The following is a 24,038-nucleotide window of genomic DNA, read 5'->3' on the forward strand; positions in this document are numbered from 1 at the left end:
TATACTGTTATCGGCGCCTTTCCAAAATAGACTCGGAACTTTTGTACTGCTAACAGAACTGCAAGTGCCTCTCTCTCGGTCGCGGAATAGTTTCTTTGTGTTTGATTTAAAGTTCGGCTAAAAAATGCCACGGGCTGCTGATTTTGCGAAAGTACCGCTCCTACCGCATAATCCGAAGCATCCGCTGAAATTTCTAAATTTTCATCCTTTTCAGGAAATTTTAACACAGGGGCTTGCGTTAATGCTTGTTTTAATTTTTCGAAAGCACTATTGGCTTCGGCCGTCCACGAGAATCTTGCCTTTTTCCTTTTTAATTTTAACAATGGCTCAGCGATAGCCGCAAAATCTTTTATAAAGGACCTATAATATGAACAAAGTCCTAGAAAAGAAGAGAGCTTCTTTGCCGTGTTTGGAGTCGGATACTTTTGTACAGCGATTATTTTTGATTCATCTGTCTCGATCCCTTTTTGCGATATTTTGTAACCTAAATATTTTAATTCAGGGGCTGCAAATTTGCACTTTTCGACATTAACTTTTAGACCGGCCTCATTTAATAAAGAAAACACTCTTAAATCCTGTACATGTTGGTCTAGATTATCACTAGTAATAATGATATCGTCTAAATAGATAAATGTGGACTTTCCAAGAACAGGTCTTAACACAATGTCCATGCATCGCTGAAATGTTGCCGGGGCGCCTGAAAGGCCAAACGGCATACGCAAAAATGCATAAGTGCCAGACTTGGTTATAAAAGCAGTCTTAGGCACGTCCTCAGGCCTCACCCCTATTTGAAAATAACCAGTCGTTAAGTCTAAAGTCGTCATAAATTTGGTTGATTTTATGTTCCTTAAAATTTCTTCTATGATCGGCAACGGATATACCGGATATTTCGTTATGGAATTTAATTTACGGTAATCAATAGCGAATCTCCACCTTTTTGGATGCTCCAAAGGATAATCATTATTTTTCTTACATAAAACCACCGGGCTAGCATAACTACTTGAGATGGGCGTTATGATCTTTTTACGTAGCATATCGGTAATATGCCATTCTATAATTTTTTCCTTATTCTTATCATACCGGTATGGTTTTTGACGAACTGGCAATGCATCTCCGGTGTCAATACTATGGTTAGTAACCTGAGTAAATCCTGGAATATCACTAAATAACGAAGCAAATTCACTTACCACTTGTCGGATTCTATCTTGCTCGTCATTAGGCAGGTGGTCAAGATTTAACCTTGGCGGTTCAACCTTTTCTACACGCACTGGTTTCATTGTCAGCTTAAGGGACGCTTCATTAAAATCCAGTGTAGCTTGTGCGCCTGAAAGAAAGTCTATTCCTAAGATCAAATGTGCTTGCAAATTCTTTACTATAAAAAACATCACCTTTACTTGTTCGTCCTTGATACGGATATACAAAGGTACTTTACCTACGCACTTACATTGTTCTCCTTGCGCCGCTAATACTGTCGTATTATCCGCATTATATATGCGGTATTTGCGAAAATACTTTCTAAAAAGGACTTCTGCCACACAGGAACACTGCGCGCCGGTATCCAGGAGTGCGGTGGCCGGGATATTATTCACCAAGACTTCAATCTTCGGAAGAGTCAAATTTTTCACCATTACTGTATTTAACTTGTAGGAAGAGGGGTTTTCGTGGCCTTCGGATTTCCGCACCCTCTCGTCAGCAGAAATCCGTTTTAGTTTAAATTATTTTTCCTTTCCGTGCTTTCCTTCTTTTTCCCCTGGCCTTGAGACTTTTTTCCTGGGTTGCTATTGAACTGTCGACGTTCGCCGGCTGTTTTTGAATGCTCGGGTTTCCTTGCCCACTGATTCGCTTTTTCTCCGTAGCCATGTGCTTGAGTTTGCTGTAGTCTTGGCGTACCAAATTGGTTTCGCTGTTGATATTGGCGTCTTCTTTCGACGTCCGCCGTTCTTCTACTTTCAAACTGGATTGCTAGCTCAAATAACTTTTCCAGTGTAGTCGGATTTCTTAATTCAATAAAGTCTTGCACTTAGGGTAGTAACCTCGGCAAAATCACTTGAATTATTTCAGGATCCGGACGGTTTCCATACAAGAGCTTGAAAACGTGAATTTTTCTTAAAATAAAGCTCGAGAGGTTTTCGATTCTTTGTTGATATATACTAAAAAGTTCCGTTTCTAATTTCGCACGATCCCTTACAACAGGGAAGGCTTTTAGTAGGGCAGTCTTGAAATTCTCGTAAGTATAGGTGGGACTTCCTGCTTGACCCAAGAGACTTCTGCCTATACATTTGAACCAGTTAAGCGCTTGGCCCCTCAAAGCGCTGGTAGCTAAGGTAACTTTTTGAAACTCCTGCACGGGGTAGAGCATGAAGTGGTCATCCAATTTTTCCAAAAAACTGGTTACCGGTGAGTTTCCGTTAAATGTTGCTTCTGGTTTCATCGAAGCGCGCATGGTCTGGACGATGTACCCAAATCCTTCCAGGGCGGCAGCTGGCATTTCTGGATTCTGAGCCGTTTCTGCAGGCAGCACAGGTTCTTCTTGAAACTCGGCCATGGTTATTCTTCTTCGTTGGGCGCCACTATCAGGTTCAATTTTCCTTCTAACCTTCTTCGGGAACATACAAGGACCTGACTCGGAACAGAGAGCTTACTAAAGCTATGTTCACTAATTGTGGTAAGTAGACAGGATACAGACGAAGGGTATACAAAACCCTTTATTTTTCTCTATATACAATAACTTCCGTACTTCGGAATACACTGACCCTCTACTCGGGGTCTAACGTAAAAAAGTATAAAAATAAAACTAAACTCTAATTTAACTTTAGAATAATACACGTGGAAGATTGGCCTTATAATAACAGGAAGCGTATGTAGCACAGAGACTGTGAACACTACAATACGTTTAATTTATCAAGAGGATTAAAACCTCTGGCCTGGAAGGCAAATAGCAACTGCGTAACTTCTAAGGTAAGCGGCCTGCGTTGACTTACTGCTTCCTCTCTTTCGCTTGGTAAAAAAGCCACACTTAAATACTTGGCGTTCGCCAGACAAACTTTGCATAAAAACCTTCACGCTTATAATTCTGGCCGGAAGTAGAAAATAAGAAGTGATAGTAAAGATTTAAAATAAAATAAACGTTAGTAAAACTTAAGATCCTTACAATTATACCTACGGCTGTTTCTTGCACATGCTTAAGGCTAATCCGAGTCCTGAATAAATAAACTCCCACATATACTTAAGGCTTATGTAGGGCCGCCACTAGATACCAGCGGATGCAGTCTCTGCGGGTCCTAAATTCTGCTACAAATTGCCTCCCTAAGTTCTAAATTTTTACCACCCCTAAACTTTGGATCCCAGTCCTTTGCCTAAATTATAGAAAAATTTTCATCCCTTAATTTTGCCACTCTGTGCTTCTCCAAATCCCCAAAATTTTGTCTTGCCTAAATTCTGCCACCCAGTGTGGCCATATGAGCTCTGATGCTGGCTCTGGGTTTGTGTGAATAACATATCAGTTATTCTTAATTCAAATAGCACTAAATGTAATGTTTTGGCCTATGAGTTTCATTAACAAAATCTATTTTTAGCATATGAAAATTAATTTTTCTTGAATTTTTCATCAACATTTCTCAGCACATTTAATTGTAATCTTCGTCAAGGGTAATGTCAGCATAAATGGTTGCTATACTCTTATTATTCAATTATTAATATATATATATAAATAAAGTTTAGACATCACTGCATGAGTCATTATTCAAATAATCATGTATTGATAAACATGCGTTGATGAAAGTAAAGTATAATAAATAATGATTCTAAAATACTAATAGGTATAAAAACAAAAATCTATGTAGAATGCTTTTTGGTTTGAGATGTATATCAAGTAAATACATAGCCAAATTATTGATCTCACAAATTTATGCTTAAAGTTGTTCCGCTAATAATGGGGAATTTATTGCCCCATTCAATAATGGGGAAGTTTTTTAGTGCCTAAGTGAAATTAAGAATCAGAACTCTCCATGTTTTATTATAAGAGAAAAAATCAAATGCGCATGGGTAAAGGATAAGGGGAAAAAAATGTGACTTTGAGCTCTGGATTTTGGATCATTTCAGATAGTGGCTGCCCGGATCTCGGACTTTGTGTTGTATTTACAATTTTAAAAAAACGTCAAAATGTTTGCCTGGTGCATAACAGCAAAGTACCAAATATTGAGTAAATTTTTTTCAGATATAGAAATTCATATTTTAAATTTATGTATGAGTTCTGAATGATGCCAAGAAACCTCATATGTGATAATGGCACGAAATATGTTAGATGAAGATTAAAAATTATATTTAAATTACACTAAATGGTGTGCAGGATTTGTGTATAAGCTACACAAGCTATATCTTAGAACCCCTGCTTTCTTGCCCCCCTCAAAAAAATTTATAGGTATTCGAAAATCATTTTTTACACTGACATATAATATCTGAATTCATAAAGAGCCTCATATCTCAACTAGGTTAGGGCCTTATCAAGTCTAAATCTGGAATTGCTAAAGGTACATTGCTGAAAGAGAAATCAAGTGATCTTGAAATGATCACTGCCTGTATACTTTTTCCCCCCTTCAAAGAAATAACACAGAAAGAATGGGATATGATTTCTGTAAAATAGCTATTCTGATTCTAAGTGCACTTTTTATTGCAAAATTAAAGGAAATATGGGAACTCCATAAAATATTATATGTATGTGGGAAGGATAGTATTGTCATGAATTAAAAAATTCTTAAATTTCTAGCTAGGAATGATTATTTACTTTTTAATTTCTTTTGCTTTTTAACTGTTTTTTATGTGTGTGTGAAATAATGCAATGAAAAATTATACGTTTTTTTGTTTTTGTTTTGAAATTAACATAGATTTCTTCTATATATCTTATAAATTATACTAGAAATGTTATAGCCTGTTAATTACTTAAATGCATTTGACATGTGAATAACAATAAATCATCTTTTTGTGTAATGAAACTTAAAATATATATTTGCAGTTTTTATTTGAGTGAAATATTACTAGCTCTGGGATATTTACATAAGGAAGGTATTATCTATCGTGATTTAAAACCAGAAAATGTGCTGTTAGATGCTAAGGGTAAATATCTTTTCATTCCTGTTAACAAATTTTAAAAGTAACATCAGATACCTTATAATGCATGGAATTATTTTTGTTTGTTAAATAAGTCATTTTTGATTTGCATTAATTTTGCTTTTAATTAATTAATTATTAGTATTATTTTTTTACTACATTAATTTTACTTGAATTTTCTGAACTGATAATGTGAAAAAAATTGCTTCATAATTTATTTTATCTCTCAAAGGTCATGTAAAATTGACTGACTTTAACTTAGCCAAAGAATTTATGGATGCTGGTTCAGTAACTAAGACTTTTTGTGGAACGGTTGATTTTATGTAAGTACTTGGTTCTGGATATATTATTTTAAATTCCTATTTTATTGAATGCCTTTTCAGTGTTTCAAAAAAAGTTTTGAAATTGGGAGTTGCTTTGTTAAATAAATGATAAATTAGTTCAGAAGAAGGTTTTTAAATGTTTTAATAAATTTAAAGTTCATCAATATGATAAGTAAATTATCAGACTCATAATGAAAAACTATCATTTTGCTTTACCTGAATAGACTGCCCTTCAATTAAATTAAAATTCATTCTCATAATTTTAACAGAATAAAGCTTTAATATTTAATTAAATCTGGAAATGGTTTTGCCTCATTTTTATTAAAAATCAAAATAACTTATTAAAAAGTTTTGGAGCAGCAAAGTTCTGTTTATGCTTACTGCAAGTACATTATTCTTTACTTCAGCTGTGGTGCTGTTTTTTGTTAATTGTAAAAAAAAAGCCACATTTACATTTTCCTTTTGACTGACTTGTATTTTCTTCAACCCAGGGCTCCTGAAATATTAACTCGAAGTGGCCATGGATTAGCAGCTGATTGGTGGAGTTTTGGTGCAGTCATGTATAATATGTTGACTGGTTCAGTAAGTTTGAGTCTGAGATATATTGGTTTTAGTGTAATATTAATTTCTGATGCAATAAAACATCATTTATATGAAAAATTTTCATCCAATTATATTTATAAAATTATAGGATAATCTAGAAAGGGCCATTAAGTTATTAGGAAATTTATATCTCAGATTATTTAGTGGGTATTAATGCTGTCATGATAGAAAGCGCAGTTCCTTTTACTATATAATGCAAATTCACTGAAATAAAAATTTTTTAAAAGGTTATTGATTTTTGGATTATCCTGTTGTGTACAAGTTTTTATTTTAGCAGTTGTGCTTTTTTTATTGTAACTGATTGACATTCCTTCATTATCATTAGTGATCAATGAAGTTTCCAGCGGGGGGTATATAAACAGATCTTTAACATACCTCCCAAAGGAAGAATCACACAGAGTGGGGGTTTATAGAGACCATGGGCAACAGCATTAAATAATCTTCTGCACATTGCCCAGTCCAGCAATGTGGGAGTTCTTCATTGAGGTAGTATGCAGATTGTAAAATTTAGATGTAAATTTGTCTATTTAATGTTTATTTTTGTGTATTATTCACTACTCTATGCGCAAATTTCTTGAAATACAATGTTTTAAAACCTGAGGAATTATTCATTATCACCCTGTAATAATAAATAACATTAGACTGTATGAAAAACTGTGAATTCATTAATGGTATTTTTGATTGCAAATTTTGCAAAATTTTGGTAAAGTCTATGCACAGGATAAATATTGATCACAGTTACAGAATGATTCACGTTTGAGTGACAGAAATCAGTAGGTCTTGAGAAAGAACGCATGGGGGCTGAGTATCAATTCTTCTTTGATTTTAGGGGACTTATATTTTCTTCCATTTTGGTTGATATGCCACAACGAATACTGTTTGCTGCAAGTAGTCAAACATTGAGAAGATTGATATAAAATGCTATCTCAAGGCATTGTTTCTTGCAGGAAAATGCAAAGCTTATACCTTAATAAGTCCTTTAATTTAGCCTATCCGTTTTAAGCTGCATTCAACTAGTCCGTTGGGGCGAAAAGTGGCAATACGGGAAGAAACGCTTTCTGCGTATGTCAGTTCACACCAGCGCAGCAACTTTCGCTTTAAAAGTTGCCATGTGCTTGTACTAGATAGCGCTTCATATTGAAAACTTGGGGGAAAAGGGGGGAATTTTTGTGTGGTATTTTGACTTTTTACGATTACATTTTGAAATTAAAATGGATTTAATTTCAGCTCAATTAAAATTTATTTTACTTAACTTATTACTTACCTTACATTGTGTAAGAGAAGCAGAATGCAGTGTTTATATTAATATGTAAGAGACGACTGCAGCAAGGAGATGCAAATAATTTAATTGAAGAAATGCGCTTGAATGAAAAAAAATTTTTGTTAGTTACTTTCGCATGACACCTCACTGATTTGATGAATTTCTAGCCCTCACTGAAATATTTATCCAAAAGCAGAACACTAATTTTTGTCAAAATATCACAGAAAAGAATCATTTGGAAGATAGGAATAGGATATCCCAGAAAAGGATCGTTGTATATATCAAACGCTGTATATATCTAATTTAATTAATTTATTAATTTTGTTGAATGATAGTTTAAAAAATCTAATTGCATGATTCTATTTTGGAGAGTAAATTTTTCATGGGTAGAATACCATAAATGTTTTTGCATGATGTATGAACTTCCCTGAAATGTTTCCTTAAACTTCCCTCAATTGGTTTAAATAATGCAATAAAAAAGTATATTTTGTTTAAATATATGTAGGATTTACAGCATTACTAAATTAAATATCACACTTAAAAAAAGTGGTTATTTTTAACACCTTGTACAATTTTAAGATCATTTTTGTTATATAATGTTTATTGAATTTTTATGCTGCTTATTTCATTCCTTGTATTTAAATTCTTTTTTTTTTTTTTTTTTTTTTTTTTAATAGCATCCACATTTGAAAACATGTTGATTCTTTTCTGTTAATGGGACACCACTTAGCATCAAACATAAATCTTGATGTGAAATATAAGTAATGTAACTAATAATAGCAACCCTAAAAGTACAAAAAACTTTATGAAATGTATAGTTATTTTATTCAATACAAAATCTGAGATCTGGACTCATTGCGACTCTGGCAGTTCCAGATTTTAGATCATCAATTTAAATCTAGTAAGATGATATGTAGATATTTTAAAATTAAAAGTACAAAATGATAAAATATTTAAGAGCTTAAAAAAATCAAAATTTGCCCCCCCCAAAAAAAAGGGCTCTATATTTATTGATTTGCTTTGTTAAACATTTTTTTCAATGTAAGTTGTTTAAGCATCTTCATTTTTTTCTGATACTTTCTCTTTAATTTTATAAATAGACATAAATTCTTGTTCAATTACAACGCTCTATTGATCAAGGTAATCGATAATTCCCACTAAATTGTTAGTTTAAATGTTTCAGAAACCTCTGTCACATTCTTCATTATTGGTAGCAATGTTTCCTAAATTTAGAACCCTATTATGAATTTCGCTGTTCTTTAGTTGATCAATTATTAGAGCATTGTTATCGCAATAGAATATTTTTTTTTTGTATCATTTTCATTTGTTGCAAATTTTATACATTTCTTCACATTAAATTGAAAATTTTGCTTTTTGTTTGCGATGTCTTAAAATCGTCAAATTCACAGTTACCATCATAAGGCTCAGCTAGCACTCGCTGTACACTATTGGGAATGTATCACGAGATTGGGGACTAAAGACATGTTGCTCGGCTAAATTTTGTATTGTGTATATCACACGCTGAGCAAGTTAAACCAGAATTATATTAGTTTAGTTATTTATTATACTTATATTTATATTCTGCACATACTTTTAAGGCCAAGTCCTGAATAAATAAATTTCCAGATATATTTAAAGCTTATTGGAACAAAAAAATCAGTTATCATTAATTCAAATAACACTAACTGTAATCTTTTGGTTTTATATAAATATCTTCTACAACTTTTCTTGAATGGAAAGCTGCACTTATAAAAGAATTTCAATGTTTGCTTTTCAAGGCGCCTAATTTCAACTCTTTACACAATAAAAAACACCTGGAGGATCTCATTCAAAAATTGCAACATAACTTTATCATCACGAAGATTGACAAAGCAAGCAACAATTTTAGTATTCTTTGACAACACTTCTACTACAACCTTCTGCATAAAGAGTTAAATAACACTTGCACTTACCAAAAAATAACTTCCAGTACTCAGATTCTTCTAAATAAATTTAAAGCACTACATAAAAGACTTAAAATACAACCCCAGAAATATAACAACAGGTTTGCAAATCTCTATGCCTTACCGAAATTTCATAAGTCTCCAATTAAATTCAGGTTCATAGCTAATAGTACTAAAAGTTATCTCAAAGAAATAGATTATCTCTTTGCGCAAAAACTTCGTATGATTCGTGAACTAATCAATAACTATGATTTTAAAGGTTTGCATTGCAACTGGATGATCTCTAGTAATGAACAAGTTATTAAAACTCTGAATTCACTTCAAATAGAACATATCCAATGCTACGACTTTGAAAACCTTTATACATCTCTACCACTCGAAGAAATTTTTACAAGTTTACTTGCTCTTCCAGATTTATTTCCACAAATTTCTACCATTCTCAGCAACGAAAAATGGCAGCTATTCCTTACCAGCGTTCTCTTCAATAATTTTATTCAGTTTGACAATTACATCTATAAACAAGTACAGGGAATACCTATGGGCGGGAATTTTTCAACTTCAGTTTGTGAATTATTCCTGTTCACTAAAGAACTAACCTATGTACGTTCACTCAGAACGGAAGAAAGTCTCTTTTTCCAACACATCTATAGATATATTGATGATGTCATAGCATTTAATAACTACAACAAAATAGAAAACGCTAATATCTACCCTGCTTGCTTAAAACTTAATAAAACCAATACAGAACAGCATGATATAGTCTACCTTGATTTACATATTATTGATTACCGTTTTATTAAAGTTTACGATAAAAGAAGAGAATTTAATTTTTCCACACTTAAACTCACTAACTGGAATTCAAATATTTCCAAAAGAGTAATAATCAACACAATTTATTCACAGCTACTTAGAATGAAAAGAATTTGCAATACTGCGGATCACTTACAAGAAGAAATACTATACTTCGTAACTATTTTAAAAAGTAACCAAATACCACATAAAATAATTAAAAATTCCCTGACCAAAGCTGGCATTAACCTTACCTAATTATAGATTTTTTGAGTTAGATAATGATTTTTTATACCTAAAGCTACGGACGGTTTAAGAAGGATGACTAATTCAGAGAATCTATTGTAAAAATGTACAGATAATTCTTGTTTATTCATTCTCTTTCCTCCAAAAAAATTTTGGCACTTTAATCTTAAATACTATTATGTACATATTTTTAAATTTAAATTTCTTTAGTGGCCAATTTTACTGCTTTTATTAACAAATCGGGCTTTTTCCATTTTTCATAGTAGCTTGATCGCCCGCTAGCTTGAAGAATTACGACTTTTTTAACATATTACTGTTTTTTCCTTTTTCTCATGCTTTAATGGCCAAGTTTTTATAGTTTTAGCTGAATTTGCCATTTTCACTTCGAAAAATTTTTTTCCATCCTTCTACAAGCCAAGCGCCATTTTTTGAGCTCTTCACGCGATTCACGAGGTTTCCGGCCCCCTCCGATAATAGGAGACGAGTTACAGATAACGAAAATCACTTCGCATTGGCTAAACGCCCACAACTCTTCGCTCCCCCCTACCTACGTCATCCAAAAATAAGACGCTTAAAGTTAGCAGCCATTTTACTACATGTTTTCAGAGGGACAGCTTTACATCGCCAAGGTCAGTTTTTTGTTTCTTTTGTTACAACTTTTTCTTGGTCTTAGCAAGACCGAGTTGTTCTTTTCTCAATTTTTTTTTTAATTTTATATTGATTATTAACTACAGGTTTCCTTACAGTTTTATAAAATCTACAATTTAAAAATTAAATTGTTAATCTTTAAGCTTGCAGGCCCAGCCCGAATGTATTTGTATTTTTAGGACTAATAGCTCATCGCTATTTATTTTCGTTTTGACTTTAATTTTAGACTAGATTTAGAAAGTTTGATTTTGATTTACATATTTTAACACCTTAATGTGTCTTTCTAAGCGGACGCGTCGGGAAATTGGAACAAAGAATTGAGACTATTAAAATTTCCAAGACACTTTGTCAAAAAATTTTTTAGCGTAAAAGTTTCAATTGTCTGTTTCGGCGTAATGGGGTTAGCTTGATTCGACGTTCAAACAATGAAATTTCCCTTGAAAAGCCTGTTTGGATATCGAATTGGGCTAATTTACCATTTTCCGCTTACTTTTTAACTTTTTCTGTTATTTAATTTTATTGTATTTATGTTTTACATGTCTAATGATTAGCTTTTCATGTGTATTGATTTTTGAAAACGTCTTTAACCTTTTGGAGCGGCAGCTCTTGGTAACTTTTAGGCGAGCTTTCTACAATTTTTATTTTTTACTTATTTTGCAGCATATTGCGCAAGATGTTTTCTTGACCAAAATTGTTTTTACTGCTTTGCTTGATAAAATATCTTTTAAAAGATCTATTTTTTGCATATGGAGAAAATTTCTGTTGAATTTCTTCTTGTCAGTGTATTCAATGCTTCATAGCACAATTGTCTGAAATGTATAATTATTGCCAAGCATGTCAACATAAATGACTACCATTCTGTTTGGTATTCAATTATTAGTATTTGAGGGGAAAAATTATTTTAGACTTTGTTGCATGAATCATTTCTCAGGCTGCCATGAGTTTATAGTCATGATGATGAATGCAAAAAATAATTTTAAAAAATTCTCCAGGTTTATGCCAGGCTTATAAGTTATTCAGTATGTGTAAAATCAGTGATGAGTTTTTGTAGAATGTCTTGATTTGAGATGCATGCCAAGCAAAAGGGCTGCTACAGAGCCAAATTATTGATCTTACAGATTTGCGTTAATAAATGATATTATTTTTTCAACAAGGAGGAGTTTTGTTTAGTGCTAAAGGGAAATTTAGGATTAGAACTCTCCACATGCTTTTTTATGAAAAAAAAAAAAAAAAGTGTTATGCATGCATCAAGCATTAAGCATATGCTAAAAGGAGATTATCTCTCAGAACTTAATTCTCACTTTTCCCAACAACAAACAAACAAAAATTGCTTAATGTCTGGAGGTTTGGATATTATACCCTTCCGGAAATTGTGCATCCAGATTTTGGACTTTGCATTGTGTGTAATGAATATAGTTTAATGGGTGCTGTACCATGGCTGTGCATAATTCTTTGACTTTTCTTTTGAGTGAAAACAGATCACTGTATACACAAGGTGAATAAAACTGTTGCTTAAAAAAATATCAGAGAATTGCAGAAATTTGGTGAAGAACGGCTATCTGCATTTTAATACAAAAGCAGCTGAAAATCTAGCATGGAAAAATTACTGGATTGATGTTCATTCTTTCCTCTTGTTTTCAATGACTTTATTGCTAATGTGATGTAAATAGGCTACCAACATTTGGAACATTGACACGTATTTGACAACTGGCTTCCCATTAACAGAAAAGCACAGAAATGTTACATTAGCAATAATTGTGCTGATTTTTTTCTAGCCACCCTACACAGCTAAGAATCAGAAGGCAAAAGTTGAAAAGGTAAGATTTTAATTTTAAAATATTTGTTCTGTAAAACATTTGCCATGTTCCAGGAATCTCTATGTTTAAATTTCTGAGGGAGGAGAAAAGCATTGTTAGGAGTAGTGAAAAATATAATTTAGGTTTATAAATATGTTTTATGTAATATTGCCTATATTATTACTTTAGAAAGGTCAGTAGAAATCACAAAAATGTAGTACTTTATTTCATATAGAATGTCCATTTCTTTATCTAATGCAAAGTCAGTTTCTTTGCATCTAATTAGCATTTTAATCTTTCTTTGGAAATAATTTCAAAAATTCCTGTCAGATTAATTATTTCTTTTGTTATATAAATGCTTTACAAAAAACAACAATAACAAAAAAATTGTTTTTGAACATGTATGTACTATTAAAACAACAAAACTTTTAATGCTTATTTTTCAAAAGGGTTTTTAAAAATGTTATTAAATCTAAGATAAATATGGCTAAATTAAATAAAATAGCGGTTTTTAAACTTGGTTTTAATTACACATGAACTAGAAGAATGATAACAAATATGTGTATGATATTTATGTTTCAGTTCTTCATTGTGTAAATGCGTTCATATGTTTCCTCAATATTTTTTAATGAAATACTTTTAAATTTTTGCAGATTTTAAATAAAAAATTGAGGTTTCCACGTTATGTTACAGAAGTTGCTAAAGATTTGATGAGAAAGGTAAAAAGTTTTTGAAATTTTTATAATTTACTTATTATAATGAAAGGTTTCTTTCTTTAACTGTAAGTTTTCTCGTTTTAAGAAGAGATTTGGAGGAAAGCTGTTATCACTTTCATTAGTAAGATACATACACTGACCAGCTGAAACATCACTGCCTTAACATTAAAACTGAGTGCACTGTGAGCACACATTTGCCCGAGTAATGTAGTTGACATGTGAAAAAGTGGGAACGTTATTTAATGGATGCTGGAGATATTGATGCATTATTCTGTTAACTACATGCAATGAAAAAGATGCTGATTTAAGTGACTTTGATAAATAGCCCAATTGTGATCACCCAAAAGCTAGAAAAGGTTATCTCTAAAATAGCACTGCTCTTTGATGTTTGCTTGCTGCAATTAATGTCGATGAAAAGTGGAAGGAGTCTGATGAAACATTCGTAAATTTTGATGCTATGGATGTTCATGCCAGATCAGTAAATACAGATGCCAGAGACTGCTATTTTATGATGTGAAATAAATTATTACTGGACTGAATATAATGCAGATCCAAGTACAAGTATATCTGAGCACACACTTCATTGAACTCTGTTGGATATGGACTTGCACAGTTAATACTGTTCTCCTGTGTCTTTGTTAACCCAATATTACCAACATTTATGATAACAACCAGCCTGTGAACATCATGATTGGACCATTTGACAGTGGAAAAGAGTTGGCTCTCAGATGAATCATGATATTTTTACACCACTTAAATGGTTGTGTCAGGGTATGCAATCTTCCAGGTGAATAGTTGATCAACATGTGTATCACAGGGCATAAACAAGTTGGTGATAGGGATATTATACTTTAGGAGATATTTTGAAGGGTATTCCTAGGCTTGATAGATGTGTAAAACATGCCATGATAACTGTATACTACATGGAGAGATATGCCTCTCATGGCAGCTGTTCTTTCCCCCTAGAAATAAACTTTTTATACCAAAAAATATTTTTTTTTGTCACAGGGCTGGAACTGGAGTAATTTAAGGAACATGCTGATGAATTTCAGTTGATGTCCTGACCTCCTAACTTGCCAACTATTAATCTTGTTGAGCACATCCTGCTAGCTTAAAGCTCTCCAACCATCATCTCATAATATACGAGATTTGTGGGAAAAATCAGATTTGCATTTGCAGCTCTTATACAGATTGTTGAACTGTCCTTGGTTACTTCCTTCCAAAAACTTGCTAAGAAATCCATGGCACAATGGGTTGCAGCTGTTTTAAATGTCAAAAATGAAGCAAAACTGTCTTAGCAGGGAGATAATAATGTTTTGGCTGATTAGAATATACTACTACTAGAACATTTTGAATAAAATATCTTATTTTTATCATCATGTTTATGGAACTGTGTTGATGGTAAAAACAAATAGATTCAATTCTAACAATAGTTCTCTTTATTATTATTTATTTGTGTATTATCCCCCTGTTCATCTAAAATTTAAACCTCGTAGAGTTCTTTGTTGAGCAAAATTTTAAGAAGTTGAATCTGACTGACGAATGAGGCACATGCAACTCTTCAGCCTTTTAAATGTGGCTCATGTTGTAACAAGTTCTGGTTTTATTCTTTAAGTATCTTTCCAACTGTATATTCAGTTATATGTACAGTATAATTTTAAATCATTTCAAACTGTATGCCACTTTTGCTACTCACTATCACTATAACAAAGGGGGGGGGGAAATCGCAGTCAACCATCTCAAAAACAAGCACCTATTGTTTCAAATGATTTTGGTCTTTTTTTTTAAGGTGATTATCTTAGTAAGGTGATGTTCAAGTGCTAATGTTTGTCTCTGTTTAAAAAAAAAAATAATGGTTACTTTTGAAGGTGGTTACTATAAAAGAGCTTCCATTAATATAGCAATAAAAGCAATATGCTATATGCATAAAAGAGTACATCATTAATATAGCAATATGCTATATTACTGATGTACCTCAGTGTTCACTGAATGGATGAATGAATATATTTAGTTGTAGCATTTGTTATAAGCAAATGTCTTTCATGATTCCTTTTACATTTAGTGAATTAACTAAATGATTCAGGTTAGCTTTTATCTCTTTATGTTGGTTCTCATTTTTGTTATATATATGTAATATTAAAAGCACAAAGGAAAAACGGAACACTGTCGATGCGTGATTAGACCCATATTGAAGAAGAATTTTGATTGCGTAGTATTTAGAGAACTTGGCAGTCGAGGCAGTTTTAATTCCGTTTTTATTTCCAATTGATATTTGTGGACACAATCACTTGGCACTCTAGTCGTGCCTTTCCACAGAAGATTTACATTTTTGATATTGTTGGGATAGAAAGCAAGCCAGCGAAATCACATCTTAGCACAGTAGTGAGCAAAAGCTGAAGTGCGTAGTTATGAAAGATGGAAGCACGCGAAGAGAAAAGTTTTGGTTTACAACGACAGTTTCAGTTCTTAATTATAGAGTGATCTAGAAATGACACAATGCAGAGAAGTTATTACGATTTTAGAATAGAGAGGAAGAATTAATGTTTATAGTTATATTATAATTCTGATTCATATATTTTTATCTTACATATTCCCCCCTTCAAAAAGAAAAAGGCGTAGCGACAGAGAAGCCTTTTTAAAGAGAAAGAGTTAAAGCACTAGCAAATGTTTAAAAAAAAAAAAAAAAAAACACATAAGTCATCAAATTTTTGTTCTGTAAAGTATAATTTATCTGTAAAGTATAATTTTTTTTAAATAAATTTTTAACTTTTAGAGTCCTATTGAATTTTTCAGCATTTCAGTCCAAAAGTCTTTTTGTTTGAGAATTCACATAATCATAATTCTTCAGGGAAGGTTCTTGTTATTACAGAATATCACAAAATAAACTTTTACATAATCATTACTTATAATTAAATGTAATGCACATAAATATTCATGATATTAATTTTCATATTGATAAATTACATTTTAATACCATATAATAATAGGAGTAAGCTTCAGAAATTATGGCTTCACCGTTATCATCTTTCATTTACAATTCCCGATTTTACCAAACTGGAAGCCTCGCAATACTTCTAAACAAACATATCCATCAATAGGGCTGTCCTCTTGAGCTAACCAGTGTGTTCTATGCACTGGTGGCCCAGGGTGCCTAGACAGTTACTTGAAAAGGCCTCCGTTCCTTGCATTAAGGTAACTGGCCTTTGAGAACTGCATTAATACATTCCATAATAAAAAATATAATAATAATAATAATATAAAAAATTTACATGCATTCATAAAATGAGACCCTCCAACATTATCTTGCATGAAGAGGGTAAAAGGAACAACTGTACAGAGGTAATTACAGGCCTCTGTTGAAGGAACCAGTACACCCTCATCATACTATACTTAACACACAATAACCCATAAATTTTAACATGCATTTACCATAATTTCATATTACTTATCTGTATTAATTTCACTTATTTTTAACATCTTTATTTTTAGAATAATTATAAAATTCGTATTCAAAATTCTCAACAAATTTTCAAAAACATAAAAACTTATCTTAATATCCTTCCCTATGAATAATTTAAATAGCTTAAAATTAGTTACTTAATTTGCTCACACATAATTATGAAAAATTAGAAAAATTAATGAACAAGAATTTTAGATTTTCTCAAAACAAATTGCAGAAATTTTAACCAATGTTGAAATGAAAACTATAGAATTTGCAGCACATTAAATAATTTAGTTCCTGAGCTAGGCTCACATGAATGTAATAATTTTTGAGCTGTTGAAAAAGCAGAAGTGCAAATAATTTTCTGTCGCACATACTTGCAAACACTAACTCAGATCGACCTTGAACCCGCTGCAATGCTGAATTCCTAAACGGTAATTCACTGATGATTTAAAGCACTTTTTTTCTAAATATTGTAGAGATCGGCAAAGCAAATTAAATATTCCTTTTTACTAGGCATTCGAACTTCTCAATTTATCGAGAGATCACTTTCAATCTGTAAACACTACGCGTGATTATATTTTTTTTGAAGCACTTGCACCACAGCAGAAGAATGATCTGTTATTTTTTAAACACTGAAAAAACAAATTCGATGATTCACTTCTTTCACATTATCTTGGATTTACCACAAAACGATGATTTGAAGAGCTGAATTAAATTTTCCATTGAGGTTTCAGGCTGCAGGAAACTATCCTTACCGGCTTAATTGTCATATTAAAAGCACAAGGAAAGGAAATGACGGAACACTGTAGATGCGTGATTAGACCCATATTGAAGAAGAATTCTGATTGCGTAGTATTTAGAGAACTTGGCAGTCAATGCAGTTTTAATTCCATTTTTATTTCCAATTGATATTTGTGGCCACAATCACTCGGCACTCTAGTCGTGCCTTTCCACAGAAGATTTACATTTTTGATATTGTTGGGATAGAAAGCAAGCCAGCGAAATCACATCTTAGCACAGTAGCAAGGAAAAGCTGAAGTGCGTAGTTATGAAAGATGGAAGCACGCGAAGAGAAAAGTTTTGGTTTACAACGACAGTTTCAGTTCTTAATTATAGTGATCTAGAAATGACGCAATGCAGAGAAGTTATTATGATTTTAGAATAGAGAGGAAGAATTAATGTTTATAGTTATATTATAATTCTGATTCATATACTTTTATCTTACATATATATATATATATATACACTGAAGTGACAAAAGTCATGGGATAGCAATATGCAAATATACAGATGGCAGTAGTATCGCATAGAAAATGTATAAATGTGAAGTGCTTTGGCAGGGCTTTCATTTGTGTTCAAGTTATTCATGTGAAGAGGCTTTGACGTGATTATGGGCGCATGACGAGAATTAACAGACTTTGAACGCGGAATGGTAGTTGGAGCTAGATGCATGGGTCATTCCATTTCGGATATCGTTAGAGAATTCAACATTCCAAGATCCACAGTGTCAAGAGTGTGCCGAGAGTATCTAATTTCAGGCATAACATCCCACCATGGACAGCACAGTGTCCGACCACCTGCACTTAACGACCGAGACCAGCAACATCTGCGTAGAGTTGTTAATGTTAACAGACAAGCAACACTGCGTCAAATAACCACAGAAATCAATGTGGGACGTACGAGGGACGTGTCTGATAGGATACTGCGGCGAAATTTGTCTTCCTTGGGCTATGCCCAAGTGCCTTTACTCGAGTCTTACTCGACTCGAGTGCCTTTACTACTGACAGCACGACATCGCCTGTAGCGACTCTCGTGGGCTTGTGAGCATATCGGTTGGTCCCTAAACGAATGGAAAACCGTGGCTTGGTCAGATGAGTCATGATTTCAGTTGGTAAGAGCTGATGGTAGGGTTCAAGTGTGGCGCAGACTCCACGAAGCCATGGACCCAAGTTGTCAACAAGGCACTGTTCAAGCTGGTGGTAGTTGCATAATGGTCTGGGCTGTTTTTACATGGCATGGACTCGGTCCTCTGGTGCAACTAAACCAATCATTGACTGGAAATGGATACCTTCAGCTACTTGGAGATCACTTACAGCCATTCATGGACTTCACGTACTCAAACAACGATGGGATTTTTATGGATGACAGTTCGCCATGTCACCGGGCTACAATTGTTCGCGATTGGTTAGAAGAACATTCTGGTCAATTCCAGCGAATGATCTGGCCACCTAGATCGCCCGACATGAATCCCATCGAACATTTATGGGACATTATCGAGAGGTCAGTTCGTGCCCAAAACCCTGTACCGTCAACACTTTCACAATTATGGGCATCTATATAGGCAGCATGGCTCAATATTCCTGCAGGGGACTTCCAAGGACTTGTTGAGTCCATGCCACATCGAGTTGCTGCACTTCGCTGGGCAAAAAGAGGACCCACAAAATATTAGGAGGTATCCCATGACTTTTGTCACTTCAGTGTATATATATAATGTTGTATGATCTTAAATTCACTTAGTGCGAAATCAAGTTATTCTACTACTTGCGCAATAGCTGCAAAGTAAGTTAATAATAATTTATTTACTAAAGAAATATTGATTATATTATCTCCTAAGATTAATTTTAGTAGAATTATCTAAAAAGAGTGAATCCATAGTTAGTAAGTTTAATTTCAAAAATTGTTTTAAAGTAACTTGAATGTAAATTGTTAAAATCATGTTCATGGTTAGACTAGTTCAACTTTTGCAGTCTGGAATTTACACTAATATTATGGTCGAGGATTTACGTTAATATATTGAGTTTGGACTTTTTCTTTATTCTGCTATTGCCAGCTTCCTTCCTTTTGCTCTGTGGGCCTTCCTGAAATCAAAATTCCTAAATCAAAAGAATTAGCAAATGTTGAGGTCAACAAAGTATCTGTATTTTCAGATGAAATTATCAGCCAGCTTTGGAAAGTGATTAAGTGTTTGCTCAGAGGCATGCTTTTGATAGTTATGTCCACTTGGAGATGATTGAATTTGTCTTTCTGAATGTATTAATTGCCACTCAAATTGCAAATTGCTTAGTGATGCAGATTGCTATATCGACGAGCCTGGGTTCAAATCCTGTGCAAGGCGTGGATATTTGTCAGCGCATATTATATGTGTGGCAATGGAACACTCAAAATACACTAAAAGCTCAAAGCCCTCATGAAAGACTGATTTTAGGGAAACAGGGAATGAAGATCCTCGAACTACCCTTAGGGAATTCTCCCTCAAAATTTGGAGACCTGTACCTGTCTCACTTCTACCTGTACCTGGTTGTACTAATCATTTGACAATGTCTGTTGTTATTTCAGGGTTGCTACACTACCTGGAAAAAGTCAGGGAATTCGAAAATTGGCCAAAAATGTCAGGGAAAAAATCAGGAACTTTAAATAGTTTTAGTCAAAATCTGGAAATGTCGGGGAATTTCATACTGCGATCCCCAAAAAAGTGATTTTCGTGTCAATCACTTTTTTGGGGACACATCAGGACACGATATCTTTCTTGGCATACCATGTATCACATGTGCGTCATTCGGACAGCTGGCGTGTAGCCAATTTTCATAGAGCCAATCAGATTGTCTTTAAGAAAGACAAAGCGAGTTTCCAGTATCTTTGATTTCCAGTAACTTCGAAAATCCAGAGATTCCCATGTGCAGTGCATGTTGAATGTAAAAGTAAATTCACTTCCCCCCAATTCTCGTATATAAAACAAAATCCTTATTTGTCATTTTGCAGAAAAATAAAATAAAAAAATCATCGGTCATCTAGAGGCTAACCGTTTACTATATACATGTGTGATATTTTGGTAGTCATGAAGCTTGGCATCAGAGTTCAGACATGGCTTTTTAAAGAGTGGTAATGGATATCCAAAGACGACTCAAATTGATTTAGCTTTTAATTATCCATTTTTATTTAATCCAATTAGCAAATCATTTTCCTTTTATATGAAACTCTCTAAATTCCATATCTGTAGTGATTTTAACTAAGTATGATTGAATTTAAACTTTATGCATCATCACTAATTCTAACAAAGGAAGGAAAGATGGATAGGGCAGTGCAGAGTCTTGTAGCAGCAATATTAGGAAGCAGTCTGTCATACTCAGTATTTATAGTAGTGATTATGTAATAGGCTAGCAAATTCTAGAAGGTACTGGTCTAAAGAAAAGATGCTGAATTGCAGAAAGTTAATTAAAGGTTGCTGGTTCCCAAAGAGCAAAGCCATCATATTTTTTATATTTTACACACATATATATATATTCACTGAAATACCATCGATTTTTGTAATTCAGTTTTTAATCTTTAAGTAATTAACTTTATAATAATGCCCTTTGTACCATTTAATGTGACTTCTTCCCTCTAAATTTATTTATTATTAGTTAGTAATACTTTTAAATTTCGGGCAATTTTCTCTTGCATACTTGTGAAACTAATTTCACCAGTAATATGACATGCCATCACGAAATTTAGTTCACATTTTTACTTCCTTGTACGAAGTAAAAGGAAGTATTGTAATCGCGAAAAGTTTCAGGCAGCATATTTCAACGAAAATATCCATTTTGATCGCTATCGAATTCAATTTAACGATGTTTTTGCGTCATATCTGTACGTAAGGACAGAATAAAATACTCTTTTCCTTCAAAAAAATTATAAAGCTCCTTTAAAATTAATTCTGAAGAGAATTTTTCGTGGCGTCTGTACGAACGTATCTCGCATAACTCAAAAACGAGTAGCCTAAGAACGTTGAAATTTTGTATATAGAGTACTGCTATAACATGTAGATATGCACCTCGTATTTTGATTGCAATCAGCAGCACCAAACGTATATAAATATATTTTTATATATATCCACTCTATTACCCGGCTCGGTAATCTCAGTTTCTTTACTCTTATATGTTTGTAAATTGTACATTTTTTGCTTTAAAAATGATTGAATTATGTTGTTCTTATCTTCTGGTTAAGGTTTTTATGCCTTTCGTAATTCTTTAAGCAATATTTGTACAATTATCAACAATTTTAAAGCTGTTTAAGAGCGGTTAAGTTTTAAACAACACGGTGGACATATTTGTTTACATTTGAAACAGCAGAATTGTAGATTTGTTGCCAATCTAGAAAGACTAAGCTTCGCAACAACAAAAATAACGCCTTCATTTATTATTGCGAATTAAATCATGCTTAATCTTTTCTGGAATGTTTTCGAGGAAAGAAGTGTTTAAGATTTACTTCGTAATTTTTAATACAGATATTTTGAGTTTTTATGTATTTTTGCCTTGTCGCGAAGTGAGAACTAAATTAATTGAATGAGAAATACTAAATCGTCTGTGAAAAACTGTTTTTTTTTTTTTTTCTCTGTTTTGTTTGCTTAATTTCTTTCATACATTGTTCTAGCTTTATTATAGTATTTGAATAGAACACGTGGCAACAATAAGGTAATTCTTCGAATGATATAAATTTTGTGCATTCAGAGTGTCGTTATAGTAAACAAATATAGTGAATTTTAAAGAGTGCATTTATTCTATTGTGGTTTATGCGCTGTCGACGAAGTAGATTTAATTCAATCCAATCAATTTAAATGAAATTGAAGAAAAAAATGCGTATAATTTAATATTCCGTACAAGGAAGTCATGTGGTGTACACATCAGATTTTTTTTACTTAAGATGCTGGTAAATAAATATAAAATACTTGAATGTATTTAAAAATAACATTAAATAGATTTTTTTTCCTTTAGCTGCAAAATGTCTGCAGTAAAGACATTTTTAAATCCCGATGGGCAGATTATAATCTCAATCCTCTGAGGATTAGACAACTCCTATTTAGGGATTATGTATATAAGTCTAAAAGTATATATATTAAGTAACTGGCAAATGTTTGCGTTTTCAAGTGGTACCATAAATAATTTGCGCTCAGCACAGCCAATGCATATTACGTGGATAGCCTGGAAAAGTCAAGAAATTTCATTCTTTTGTTTCAGTGGCAACCCTGTTATTTGTATTTGATCAAACAATGTAATTCAGATGCGGATTAATAAAAGAATATTGTACAGTGTGATAAGTTTAGATTTATTAGGAGCCATTTCATTGAAGTCTGAAACTGAAATCATGAGTTAATATTTTTATTGATGATTGAATATTCATGAAGTTTGTTTTGAAAATAAGCAGCTAATGCCACAAAGAACATCATATTTAGAATATATTTTCATTTTATAATCTGCTTTTTTATTAATCATTACTGCCTCAAAATTGGTCCTTGTTCAGTCAACATTTATTAATTAATTTGTTTTGCATGACGAATTTTAAAAGGTTCAACTTATATAATAAAACAAGTGTATTATACATGCTGTAATGACTAAATTTTGCTGTTAATTTTACATATGTTGATTAATTATAGTGTCAGATGTATTTACCCAGAAAAAAATATTACAGAATGTTAAAAATATTCCCTTTCATCATAATGATAAAAGTTATTTTAAACTTTTGTATTTCTGTATTATATTTTTAGCTGCTTAAGCATCCATATATGAAGAGACTTGGGAGTGGTCCTGAAGATGCTGAAGAGATCAAACGCCATCACTTCTTCAGCCATGTAAATTGGGATGATGTTCTTGCCAAAAGAGTGCAACCTCTCTTTGAACGACCAGTGGTAAGCTTTGCTTAAATCTATAAGACCTGCATATTCTAAAATATACAGGCTCTTTTCTAATTAGCCGGACACATATTGGGGTGGGAGAACGACAATGGTGAGAATAAATTTTCACTAGTGTTGCAGTCCTATGAAAATGGTGCAATAGTGTAAACAAACACCAAATAAAATTAGGTTTTCATGATGGCCATTGCTATCTAAAACAACATATACAAATGGCCATAATCATATCATCATAATAATAATCAGTCGTAAATAATACCACATTACAAAATAACACTGAGAAACGATAAGTCATCAATTGGCCGAATTTATGTATAGATGCAATTCCCCCGCTCCCGCCAAAATTCTGGAAAACATAAAAATTGTTTATCTTTTTAAATACAGATTATTTGTTGGTGTTTTGTGCTGGTAAATTATGTTATCAAGGGTCATTTATTACAAAAGTAACAGTTACAAAAAGATCTAAAGGATTTATAAATCTGAGTTTGCCAAATTATA

The 24,038-nt window shown here is 32.8% G+C and overlaps 1 protein-coding gene across 1 annotated transcript in view; it reads left to right on the forward strand.

The window, feature by feature from the left end:
- The window catches only part of LOC146993907 (ribosomal protein S6 kinase beta-2-like), a 63,859-nt gene that overhangs the window by 33,750 nt on the left and 6,071 nt on the right, over positions 1-24,038 (forward strand). Inside the window, exons 4-9 of the mRNA XM_085826274.1 lie at positions 5,012-5,112; positions 5,339-5,429; positions 5,921-6,011; positions 12,695-12,736; positions 13,369-13,434; positions 23,397-23,537. Coding sequence (XP_085682400.1) covers positions 5,012-5,112; positions 5,339-5,429; positions 5,921-6,011; positions 12,695-12,736; positions 13,369-13,434; positions 23,397-23,537 — 532 coding nt within the window. The remainder of the gene's footprint in view (positions 1-5,011; positions 5,113-5,338; positions 5,430-5,920; positions 6,012-12,694; positions 12,737-13,368; positions 13,435-23,396; positions 23,538-24,038) is intronic.

Source organism: Stegodyphus dumicola, chromosome 11 (genome assembly GCF_044657685.1).
Source record: "Stegodyphus dumicola isolate Sdum_Otavi_A_Nest chromosome 11, ASM4465768v1".
NCBI classification, from domain to species: domain Eukaryota; kingdom Metazoa; phylum Arthropoda; class Arachnida; order Araneae; family Eresidae; genus Stegodyphus; species Stegodyphus dumicola.